Source organism: Oryctolagus cuniculus, chromosome 1 (assembly GCF_964237555.1).
Source record: "Oryctolagus cuniculus chromosome 1, mOryCun1.1, whole genome shotgun sequence".
Taxonomy (NCBI): domain Eukaryota; kingdom Metazoa; phylum Chordata; class Mammalia; order Lagomorpha; family Leporidae; genus Oryctolagus; species Oryctolagus cuniculus.
Genome location: NC_091432.1, coordinates 87432352 through 87445440, shown reverse-complemented (window position 1 = coordinate 87445440; position 13089 = coordinate 87432352). Strand labels below are relative to the sequence as shown.

Sequence of the window (13089 nt, the reverse complement as noted above, 5' to 3'; positions counted from 1 at the left end):
AGAAACTGTGTCCCAATTATTAAACCAATTTTAAAGTCAAAACTTTAAAAAATCAATAGGGCAGATGTTGTGATGAAGCAGGTTAAGCCCACACTTGGATTGTCCACATCCCTGTCAGAGTGCTGGTTTGATTCCTGACACCTCTGCTTCCAATCCAGCTTCCTACTAGTGCATCCTGGGAAGTGAATGATGCCTCCAGTACTTGGGTCCCTATCATGCATTTGGGAGGTCAGAACGGAGTTTGGGGCTCCTGGCTTCAGCCTGGCCAAGCCTCGATTGTCGCAGGCATTTGGGGAGTGAACCAGCAGATTGAAGATCTCTCCTCCCTTACCCCGCCCCAAGCAGTTTTGCTATATAATGAATCTTGTCTGTATAGAGTTTGAGTCTAATTCTTTAGAGTATAGAAGTTCCGTCCAGAGTATCCAAACTGTTCTTTTTTAAAAAAAGATTTGTTTGTGGCCGGCGCCGCGGCTCACTAGGCTAATCCTCCGCCTAGCGGCGCCGGCACACCGGGTTCTAGTCCCAGTCGGGGCGCCGGATTCTGTCCCGGTTGCCCCTCTTCCAGGCCAGCTCTCTGCTGTGGCCAGGGAGTGCAGTGGAGGATGGCCCAGGTGCTTGGGCCCTGCACCCCATGGGAGACCAGGAAAAGCACCTGGCTCCTGGCTCCTGCCATCGGATCGGCGCCGTGCGCCGGCCGCAGCGCGCTGGCCGCGGCGGCCATTGGAGGGTGAACCAACGGCAAAGGAAGACTTTTCTCTCTGTCTCTCTCTCTCACTGTCCACTCTGCCTGTCAAAAAAAAAAAAAAAAAGATTTGTTTGTTTGTTTGTTTACTTATTTGAAAGAGCTACAGAGAAAGATCGGGATACAGAAAAAGATTTTCTATCTACTGGTTCACTTCCCAGGTGGCCACAACAACCAGGGTTAGGCCAGGCCAAAGTCAGGAAACAGGAACTTCATGCAGGTCTCCACGTGGGTGTCAGGGGCCCAAGCACTTGGACTGTCCTCTGCTGCCTTTCCCAGGCCATTAGCCAAGACCTGTATCAGAAGCAGAGCAGCTGGAACACAAACCATTGCTCATAAAGGGTACTGGCATCATAGGCAGTGGCTTTACCTGCTACATCTCAACACCAGCCCCCCAGTCAAGTGACAGACTGGGAAGGAAACCTCTTTAGACTATACAAATGAATTTATTATGAGATATTCACTACTGACTTGAGATAAAGAATATTCTTAACATAGAAAGGGGATGACTGAATACTAGTAGTGGTTACAGACCCAACAGTGAAATTCCGGTGAGAGAGCCAAAGCTTTAGAGGAAGAAGATGCTCAAAAGTGGGTGATGGTGTAAGCTTGGGACCACTTTATACAGCCTGACAAGTGTTGAAACCAAGATCTCAAGCCCTTTTTGATTGAGATGGCATTATTGGAAAAAAAAATTTATCCCATTAAGAGTTTATGATTTGAAGACTCATACAAATTGTGTTTTAAGTTTCATGAGATCTTTTTATTGCTTGCTCCCTAAGGTGTGGAAGAATACATGATGCTTAGTAGATGCTCAAAAATATTTGTTGAATGAATAAGAATAAAGATAATAATTCTAGATGTAAGTTGATTTTTGGTAGAATTTTATTAAAAAATATAGATTGCTTTCATCAGGTTAGCCCTCTTGTGCTGATTAAAGCAAGGCTCAAGATTATTTAACCTGGGGCTGGCGCCGTGGCTCATTTGGCTAATCCGCTGCCTGTGGTACCAGCATCCCATATGGGCTCTGGGTTCTAGTCCCGGTTGCTCCTCTTCCAGTCCCGCTCTCTTCTGTGGCCTGGGAGGGCAGTGGAGGATGGAACAAGTGCTTGGGCCTGTGCATCCGCATGGGAGACCAGGAAGAGGCACCTGGCTCCTGGCTTCGGATCGGCGCAGCTCTGGCTGTAGTGGCCATTTGGGGAGTGAACCAACGGAAGGAAGACCTTTCTCTCTGTCTCTCTCTCTCACTGTCTATAGCTCTACCTGTCAAATAAGTAAATATATATATATATATTATTTAACCATATTTTAAAATGCTCTGGCATACTACCCTATCTCAGTGACTTAATTAATAGCTTAAGAGGACTTTAAAATCTCAAATACATACACACACTCACCAACATGTGGAAAACAATGAGAAAATATTAAATGTAAATCAACATCAGAAACCTATTTGTAGGTAAGATTACACACACACACACACACACAAATGAGAGATCATTCAAGTGCACTATTTGAACAAGTCATGTGGCTATTGCTGCCAAATCACTTTTTAGCCAGGTTTCTTATCACATAAAATACTATGTTGGAGTGGATATTTGGCTTAGCAGGTAAACCCCTACATCCTACACCTGGGTGCCTGGGTTTCATTCCTGTCTCTGACTCCTGACCCCAGCTTCCAGTTAATGCAGACTTTGGGAGGTAGAGGTGATAGCTCAAGTAATTGGGTCCCTGTCAACTACCTGGGGGGCCTGGATTGAGGTCAAGGCTGATGTCTTCAGCCCCAGCCTAGCTCCAGCCTTGCCCCAGCTGTTGTGGGCATTTGGGAAGTAAATCAACAGATGGGAGTGAGTTCTCTCTCTCTCTCTCTCTCTCTCCCCCTCCCTCCCTCCCTCCCTCCCCGCCCCCCGCCTCTCAAACTGATCAACAAAAAATTTTTTAATTTTCACCAAAAAAATTTTACAGACTACATCAATGGAAAGAATCTAATTCATTCATATTCAGACATGTGCTGTCACACAATACATACGCATTATCATCTCACAGGCTGAGGATATGCCATTTTTAATGTGGTGTTTAAGTGCTCTTAAGAGAAAAAAAAATGAGTGTCAAGGGAGAAGCAGATGATTTCTATTAAGTCACTTGAAGGCAAAGAGTGACGCTGAATATGGAACTCAAAGCCAATGCACTGGAGCATATTTTTCTTTCAAAATATTTTATGTACTGAAGTTTGCACAACATCTTGGCAATGACAGCAAGCCTGTGGAAGGAGGTGTTTTATGTTTCACAGCGAACATAAGGGCAAAAATATGCGGCAGCAGCCAAATATTACTTCAATCATGAGTTGGAAGAATGTGTGTAGTAGAGTACAGGGTAAGGCCCTTGGACTAGAAGTTGCAAAGTTTCAAAATCTTTTACGAAATTCCAAAAGAGAGCTTATCTCCCATTCTTTGCTCCAAACCAGTGACCCTCTCTCCACCCCAGCATGAGATTCAGATTTGGACAGTCCTTTGGACTCCAGGGAAAATGGTCCTAGAATATCTTCTGGTGCTGTGAAGGAACGAAACTAAATTTAGCACAGTCCATCTGCTTGATTAGAAAGAGAAAGAGACAGTTACGTTTTCTTAGAACTTAGATCTTTTTAAAATCTTACAGAAGAGTTGTTTTTCATATTTTTTCTGGAAATCATTTTAAAGTTCACCAGATCTGGCAACATGGAGCACTCTCCACCTCTTCTCTTTCTCTTCATTTGTTCCAGTTTCTAAATTCATCTTTAGTCTCCAGAAAATAGAAAACTGCATAGCATGTAGTAGTCAGGAAAATTTATTAAGTGCATCAATGGGTTGATGGATACATGGAAAACTAGACTGGGTATTTGGTGATCTTAGTTTCAATCCTAAGGTACCTACTGGCAATTAGAATGCATTGAATATTACTGTCCTAACTTTGAGTGTGTATGTTGGGCACATGGCATGTATATCTTCTCTTCACAGATAAACCATAACACAGCAATTTTTAACTAACATGTCTGCCTGGTCCAGGCTAATTGAAGCAAATGGGTGGGTATAAGAGAATAAGAAGTAGTGGAGATGGTGGGCAACTGGAGAGTGCAGGGGTCAACCTATGTGAATTAATGGTAAAACTAGTCTTCAAACAGTACTATTTTTTTTATTGACAGGCAGAGTGGACAGTGAGAGAGAGAGACAGAGAGAAAGGTCTTCCTTTGCAGTTGGTTCACCCTCCAATGGCCGCCGCGGCCGGTGCACCGCGCTGATCCGATGGCAGGAGCCAGGTACTTATCCTGGTCTCCCATGGGGTGCAGGACCCACGCACTTGGGCCATCCTCCACTGCACTCCCTGGCCACAGCAGAGAGCTGTCCTGGAAGAGGGGCAACCGGGACAGAATCCGGTGCCCCGACCAGGACTAGAACCTGGTGTGCCAGCGCCGCAAGGCGGAGGATTAGCCTAGTGAGCCGCGGCGCCGGCCCAAACAGTACTTTATACTTTGTTTGTCTGGTGTGGGTGCAATCTGTTGAAATCTTTACTTAGTACATACTAAGTTGATCTTCTGTATATAAAGATAATTAAAAATGAATCTTAATGAAGAATGGGATGGGAGAGGGAGTAGGAGATGGGATGGTTTTGGGTGGGAGGGTGGTTATGGGGGGAAAACCGTTATAATCCAAAAGTTGTGCTTTCTAAATTTGTATTTATCAAATGAAAGTTTAAAAAAATAAAGAAACCTGATATGGGACAAAATCCCCAACTGCAGTACAAGTACATTTACCATGTGGGCTCCTCACAAGAAAGACTGCACCCAAAACATCCCTAAAATATAAAAAATAAGCAAAAAGACAATATTAAGAGTTAAAATTTGTCAAACACTTACCAAGACCAAGGCACTGTTCTAAATTTCACATGATCTGATTTTATGTCATTAATGTAATTTTCTTCATTTTACAAAGATGGGAACAAAGGCATAGTACTTAGCAAATGTATGCTGGTTGCTCTATGAAAGCATATTTGGATGTTTGAAGAAAGACAGCATACCAAAAAAAAAAAAAAAAAGTATCTGAGCTCCTAACCAAAAGGAAAGAAACACACTCCCAAAAAACAGCTCATCAGAAAATGACACCTGGCCCACCTTCTGGCATATCCAAGGAGAAAGAAAGAAGGAAGGCAGTTTCCTGAGACCATAGGTGACTCATAACCTGCACTGTAACTGAGACTCCTACCTACATGTCTGATAAAGTTGATGTACAACAGCTTTGTGCAATCTGCAAGACAGGTCTCAAAAAAAACAGACATTGCTCCTATGTGTTTAAATCACTTGAGCAATCATGAGTAGATGCCATTCATTAAGTTTTTATTATTATGATATGGTAGGAATTAGATTATGACTTCTAATTCTTTTTAAATTTTTCTTTTTAAAGATTATTTATTTATTTGAGAGAGAAAATTATAGACAGTGAGAGGGAGAGACAGAAAGGTCTTCCTTCCCATTGGTTCACTCCCCAAATGGCCGCAACAGCTGGAGCTACACTAATCCAAAGCCAGGAGCCAGGTGTTTCTTCCCAGATTCCCACAAGGATACAGGGGCCCAAGCACTTGGGCCATCTTCTACTGCTTTCCCAGGCCACAGCAGAGAGCTGGATTGGAAGAGGAGCAGCTGGGACTAGAACAGGCGCCCATATGAGATGCCAACGCCACAGGAGGAGGATTAACCTGTGCCACTGCACTGGCCCCCTAATTTTTTTTATTAATATAAAGAGGACAGATTTAATACATTCCATAGGTGCAGTTCCAAGAAGACAACCACACTTCCCATACTCCTCTCTTCCTCCTCTCCCTCCCCTCTCTTCATCATCTTTTCAAAGACATGATTTTATTCTACTCTATTCACGGACTTCATTCATCACTAATAATATTCAACAAGTAAAAAGCAGGAAGACCACAATTCTGAAGGAGTATAAACAAAGGCTAAAAATGACAATCACATTTTAAAATGTCCATTTCATTCCTATATATTTTTTGATATTCTGTTTTAGCTGCCACATATCAGAGAAAACATGATATTTGTCTTTTGAGGACTGGATTATATCACTAAGCATAATAGTTTCCAGTTGTATCCATTTTGTTGCAAAAGACAGGATTTCATTTTTTTTTACAGCTGAGTAGTACTCCATAGTGTTTATATACCATAACTTCTTTATCCATTCAACAGTTGATGAACATCTGAGTTGATTCCATATTGTAATAATTGTTAATTATGCTGCAATGAACATGGAGGCACAGATAACTCTTCTATATGCTGATCTGTTTTAGTTAGGTAAATTCCAATGAGTGGGATGGCTGGATCATGTGGTAGGTCTATATTTAGATTTCTGAGGTATCTCCACTCTGTCTTCTACAGTGGCCGTACCAATTTACATTCCCACCAATGGTAGATTAGGGTAACTTTTTCCACTACATCCTCTCCAGCTTTTGTTGTTTGTTGATTTCTGTATAAGAACCATTCTAACTGGGGTGAGGTGAAATCTCGTTGTGGTTTTGATTTGCATTTCCCTGACAACTAGTGATCCTGAGTATTCTTCAAGTGTCTTTTGGTCATTTGAAATTCTCTTGAAAAATGTTTGTTCTAATCCTTTGTGAATTTCTTAACTGGATTGTCTGGATTGTCTGCTTTGTTGTTATTGATCTTGAGCTCTTTATAGATCTTGAATATTAATCCTTTATCAGTTGCATAGTTTGCAAATATTTTCTCACATTCTGTCAGTTACCTCTTTGTTGAATGTTTTCTTTGCAGTGCAGAGGCCTCTTAAGTTGATGCAATCCCATTTGTCTATTTTTATCTTTATTGCTTGTGTGCTTTTGGGGTCTTTTCCAAGTCTTCACTTAGCCAATGTCTTGCCAGAGTTTCTCTGATGTTTTCCTCTAGTAATTTGATGGTATCAGATCATAGATTTAGATCCTTGATCAATTTTGAGTTGATTTTTGTATATGGTGTAAGGTAGGGGTCTTATTTCATACTTCTGCACATGTAGATCCCACTTTTCCAGCACCATTTGCTGAAGAGACTGGCCTTTCTCCAGGGATTGATTTTAGCTCCCCTGTCAAAGATTAGTTGGTTGTAGACACATGGAATAATTTCTGGGGTTTCTATTCTGTTCCATTGGTCTACATGTCTATTTTTGTGTGCTTCTGATTCTTATAGGAATCCTATGACTTCAACACTTCCATTGTTCCCATCTTACAGATATAAAGTGAAGGCTTATAAGGTGAACTAGCCTCTTGCAGGTCATACGACTACTAAGTGCCTACATTGGAATCTGGATCCATGTGGGCCAGTCTGCAGAGCTCACACCCATGTCCACTGTATGCCATGTCAGGAAAATTAAAAAGAAAAGCACATTGAATTCTTCTTCCTGTTTGTCAACCATTTCATAAAAAATCTGTGAAATTAAAAATTATTACACAGAAAAAGGTAGACTGATTCTGTTTGCTGCAGGGAGGGGAGGCCAACCACTGCCTCCAGTGTATTTTCTGACACCACCCTTTCCAGGGGTCTTTATATTGCTCTGACTCTGCCCCTTCCTCTAGGCTCTACCCTCTGCTTCGTCTAGGCGGACTCAAAGCCTCAACCCTCAGTACTTGCTCCTCCACTCCTTTAAGACACGCAATTCTGCAGATCTCTATCTAGTATCGATCTTGAAAGTAAATGACTCTCAGGTGCTTGTCCCCAGCTCCATATTCCTGGTGGCCTGTAGGACACATGGAGTGAAATCTTTTCCAAGGTCTGTGATGGATGTGAAAAGAACTGACTGGTCATTTGTGTAGAAATGTTTTAGAAGATGGTTCCTTTACCTTACTCAGAGGAGATACCTCAGAGATAGCTCTAATTACTTCTGACTACTTGGGGAGAGGATCTCCCCACCTTGTCCCCACTTCCCTGCTTTTCCCCAAGTCATTTCCTTCCACCTGTTGGACCTGAGGGTGCTCAGCCCTGAGGGAATTGTTACATGAACAGATTGCTGGCACAGGTTTCATATACAAGGATTGTTCATCTCAAAGCTTCCTGTCCCAACTGAAAGGCAACAGGTTATAATGATTGAGAACTGGAGTTTTGGAGTCAGGTAGACTTGATTTCAAATCCTCCTTGACTACTTACAGCTGTGATCTCTCTGAGAGACTCAGGCTTCTCATCTGCAGATTGAGATAATAATACAAAGTGTGACTCATTTTTTGTTGGAAAGTTTGACATAAATCATGTAAGACAGGGAGTACAATGACTAGCCTGTGACAAACCTTAGTGGATGGTCATCCTTAGGATTATCTTTTATCCCTTTACTTCTGAGACAACTAGTAGCTCTGCAGCCTAGGGATTACTGAAGCAAGGTCAACTTTCTTATATCCCCAAGATCTGGACTGGTGGCTTTTTTTTTTTTTTTTGACTGTTCAGCAGATAGCTAAAGGAAGATAAAGGGGTAAAGGGAAGAGAATTTTCAGAAATGGTGTTCCTAATACTACTCATCAGGCACCATCACAGTTGCCTTATCTCTTTTTTTAAAAAAAAAAATCAAAAGGCAGAGCCACAGAGATAGATTTCCATTTGCAAGTGCACTCCCCAAATGCCTGCAACAGCAAAGCCAGGGGCATTCTGGTCTCCCACATGGGCCATGATCCAGGATATTCCCAGCTTTATTAGCAGGAAGCTGCATGGAAAGTGGAGTAGCTGGGACTCGAACTGGCATTCACTGACTCCCATGTGGGAGACAAGGAAGATGCTCCTGGCCCCTGGCTCCTCGCTTCATATCGGCAAAGCTCCAGCCGTTGCGGCCATCTGGGTAGTAAAGCAGCAGATGGAAGACCTCTCTCTCTCTCTGCCTCCGCCTCTGCTTCTCTGTAATTCTGCCTTTCAAATAAATAAATAAATCTTTTTTTAAAAAATGTGAGTTTTTAGTAAACACTTTCATTATTTGTGTGTTGTGTTTTCTATTGATTAGTGCTCTGAGATTCCCAAATCATTGACTGGGGATCACAATTAACAAGAGCCTGAGAAATACAGTCCCTTCCAAGTGTCAGAGTGTTTGTGAAACAGAAACTAACAGGCTCTCCTGCCTTCATATCACTGAAAGCCAAGTGAGGCAAAATGCCCTCTGTGCAAAATAGTTATGCAATCGTTAAGTACATGAACTGCATCGTATTTTTTGCAAGGTCTGCAATAAGGAAAAAGGAAGGACTTGTTACTCTGATGTGTTGGTGTGGCTGAGAACTTGAGAGGTTTGCTGTATGTTTTTACGGTAATTTTCTTTGAGGTTCTATAAACACCTTCTGGAATGTGAGGTTCCACCATCAGAGTCATATGGGAGCTTTTCTAGCGCACTAAGGTCATTGACCCAGCTGCATTGGTTGCTGTGATATGCAATTATTTCTTCTACATTTAAAAAGTGATTCTCTGATCTCCAGCCCATGAACCATGTTTGATCTCCAACAAGATAAAAAAAAAAACACATTTGGAATTTAAGCTTATGATCTTTGTGCTACGTTTTTCTTCTTTTAATTCACAGTAGCTTTTCTCCCCTTTCTCTTCTTTAGGATCAACACTCTGTGGTAGGCCAGAGCACAGGCCCCAGTCCAAGTCCCAACCCCTGCTCAAATCCAAACACTGGAAGTGGTTTCATGAACTCCCAGCAATCACTGTTGAATCAGCAATTGATGGGGAAGAAACAGACTCTTCAGAGGCAGATCATGGAGCAGAAACAGCAGCTTCTTCTGCAGCAGCAGATGCTGGTGGATGCGGTAAATCTTTCTCCCGATTTCTCCTGCACATACTTGTTGGCCCAACAGAGGGAGTTCATTCTTTTCCACTTCTACTTACTGCCCTTCTTTTTGTGCCTACTTACATGACAGCAGCAAGGGTATCAAGGCTGTCAGAGAGGCTATTTCCGTACCTTTAAAATGTTGCAGAAAAAAAACAAACTTGATTTACCAGCTGCTGGATGCTTGGTATGCACCGGCACCTCAGCTCACTAGCACTGCCCAGCCCAGGAATGTCTAGAATGACCACCGTGGGCATTTGAATCAAGCACAAGAAACCAGTGTTGCTCCCCAGACCCCACGGGCAGAAATGGAGAACAGTGCTTTAATCAACTCAAATCCACACTGATTGTAGAGATAAACGTGTTTTGAAAGCCAACAGGGAGTTTCAGATCTAAGATTTAGCTTCCAAAATGAAGCATTGCAGAATGGGGGATTTTTTTTTAGAGAAAATTGAAAATATATTCCCACTTTCACCATATTTATGGGACCTTTTAAGAAAGATGGAGTAGTGTTTCTCACATAATACCAATGTACTAACTCTGCTTCAATGTTTATCTGTTCTTACCTTCTGTATTTTCAATGTACTCATGTACTCAACAGCTGATCCACATGCTTTTTGCCTTCTGAGACCCTGATCCCATCACCAGTAGTTTCAATCTCTGCTTTCGAATTATTTGGCCAAATGAAATAAAAAAGGGGCAAATTTAATCATCTGCAGGTTAATAGAGCTGAGATATACAGACTAGAGAAAAACAAAGGAAAATAACTTTTTAAAGATATTATTTATGTATTTGAAAAGCAGAATTATAGACAGAGGGGGTAGTGAGAGAGAAGAGAGGAGAAAGAGACAGAGAGAGGTCTTCCATCCGCTGGTTCACTCCCCAAATAGCAGCAATGGCTGGAGGTGGGCTGATCCAAAGCTATGAGCCAGGTGCTTTTTCCAGGTCTCCCACATGGGTGCAGGGGCCCAAGAATGAGCCATCTTCTGAAACTGATTTCCCAGGCACCTTAGCAGAGAGCTGGATTGGAAGTAAAGCAGCCAGAACACAAACTGGCACCCACATGGGGTGCCAGCGCAGCAGGCGGAAGCTTAACCTACTATACCACAGCGCCAGCCCCCAGAAAATAATTTGATATTTATGGAGTAAGAGTTAGAAATTCATGGTGTTATCATTACTAAAAATATTCAGCAAATATTGATTTACAGTGGGGATACAACTATCAGTAAGACAGACCCTCTTCTGCTCTAAAGGTTACTGAGGATGTAAAAAAAAAAAAAAAAAAAAGAACAGGCAATTGTAATGCATGAGATTAACTGCTGAGCTGTGGGAACTACTAGAAATGGTTTCAGAAAGTAAGTTGTAGCTACCAAAGATCTGCAGGTGAAGGAGAAGGTGGGAGGGAGAACAGGAGCTGGTTCTAGTGAAGCATCGCATTCAAAAGCAGAAAGATAAGAGAGCATACTGCCTATTGCATTTCTCAAGACAGAATGTGCACAAAGATGGGTGAAGAGGCCAGAGATAAGAGTTGGAAGATAGAATTTCAAAGACCAGGATTTGCAGTCTGAAAAACAAGAGAGAGGATTTTAAGGATTTAAAACAAGGAAGTAGTAGATTCAGATCTGCATTATAGTAAAGGTATAAGAATAATAAGATAAAATATATTGGAAAGAAAGATTAAATTCGTCCTGGAAAGATTGAAGAGAGCCTCCCAGAAGTGGTAAAATTTGATTTGTATTTGAAAGGACTATAGAATTCTGAGCAAAAGTGTTGGTGGAGTCCCATGTTCTAGGCTGAGGGTGGAACAGAGAACCAAATGTGCATCCTGGCTATGTATTTTTTGGTTAGTGATTATACTTTTATTATGAAATATTGAGTGCATAATGACAAGTATAGATAGTAATATAACAATCATATGTATTTTTAAAGGAATGACAAATGGAATAATTTAGGAATCCAAAGTATATGAGAAGAAACAGTAAGAAATAAATTTACTTAACCTTAAATAGCAAGAATGAGAAATTAGTTTACAGATGTCCTTGAGCACTGCCCTAATGTGTAAGGCATAGGGGAGCCACGACCTGAATCACAAAGTGACACACTGGTGTCTTCCACAGGGCATCATTTTGAGAACTCCAGCCAGCCCTCTCACCTGTTGCTTCATTTCCTTTTTTATTATTATTATTCTTTCAATCTAAATAACTCAGAAACAAAAATAATCAAAGATTAACTTACTATATTTTTATTACTCTCAATAATGATACTAATTTGATAAATGAAAACATGCAGAGGTTGAATTTTTGGATTTTTAGCTCTGCTTAAAAGGCAAGCAAGTGCTGATATACACATTGCTGGAGGGTCCTATTCTGCATTGGTCCAACTCCCACTGAGCTCCAGTTGAGTCACCACTGGGACAGGTGCAAAGGGCAGTGGCGTAGGCTGTGAGAAATGAATGAGAATGAGGCTGCTGGTTTTTGTGATTTTTATAAAACGATTCACATTTCTCTTTGTTTGGAAACCATTGAGGGTTCCTGGGCTTCTTAGCATATCCAGGAAGAAACAGTCTTGGATACCACTTTGCATTAGCATAAGCTTTGTAGTTGTTTGCAGTCAGTTGGCAAGGCCACATAGGCGTCTAAATTGAGATGATTTCTCCTGAAAGTTTCTTATGTTTACTTTCTATTATCTTCCCACCAATGAAACACAAAGCAGAGAGAAGAGTAGTAATTATTTACCAACATGTATTGTGCAACTACTCTGTGCCAGGCACCATGCTAACTTTTTACAGAATTAAAGGATTAAGCTTACAATAGGATGGCAGTCTTATAATTATCCACATCCCACATGTTTGCAAATAGGACAATTGAAGCAGGATAGGTGTGTACCATATTAGATGATTTTGTCAGATCCAAGAGGTTGGATTTTTATAATGGCTTTAGTAGAAAAATGATATTTCATGTTGCATCCAAGTAATTTCAGAGGCAACCTGTGAGTTTACAATTGTGTAGAATGGTAATGTCATTCTCTTGCAAAATGTACCTGCCTCTATTTAACATTTGAGCCTTGTTTTGCCATTTTTCTGCACGAAGTGGTAATCTGGCAGTTGTAGGTTATGTCCACATGTGAGGACAGTAGATCTATTTGGGAACAAGAAGTTTAAGAAACTCAAGTTTCCAGAGATGTATTCATTAACTCTTGGCACAACAACGTAACCCTCAAAGCAAATACAAGAGAAAGTAAAGAATTAGATTGAAGCTATATACATGCAAATCCACACTTAAAACCAGTCTAAGAAGGGGAATCAAGGCCTAGTAAGTCTCTCTCTGTACCTCATTCTCTCTCTCCCTCTTTCTGTCACACACACACACACACACACACACACATCTTGTCATCTTCAATAGAAAGAATCAAAACACGTAATTATATAAGAAAAAATAACAGATGTTTTTGGAAGATTCCAAAAAGTCTCATGTTTGGCATAGAATCCAAAATTGTCAGTTTACACAGTAGTTTACAACAGGGAGGGCT

At 41.2% G+C, this 13089-nt stretch overlaps 1 protein-coding gene across 1 annotated transcript in view; it reads left to right on the top strand.

The window, feature by feature from the left end:
- The window catches only part of MAML2 (mastermind like transcriptional coactivator 2), a 375812-nt gene that overhangs the window by 345322 nt on the left and 17401 nt on the right, over nucleotides 1-13089 (top strand). The window contains exon 3 of the mRNA XM_002708435.5: nucleotides 9338-9541. Coding sequence (XP_002708481.1) covers nucleotides 9338-9541 — 204 coding nt within the window. The remainder of the gene's footprint in view (nucleotides 1-9337; nucleotides 9542-13089) is intronic.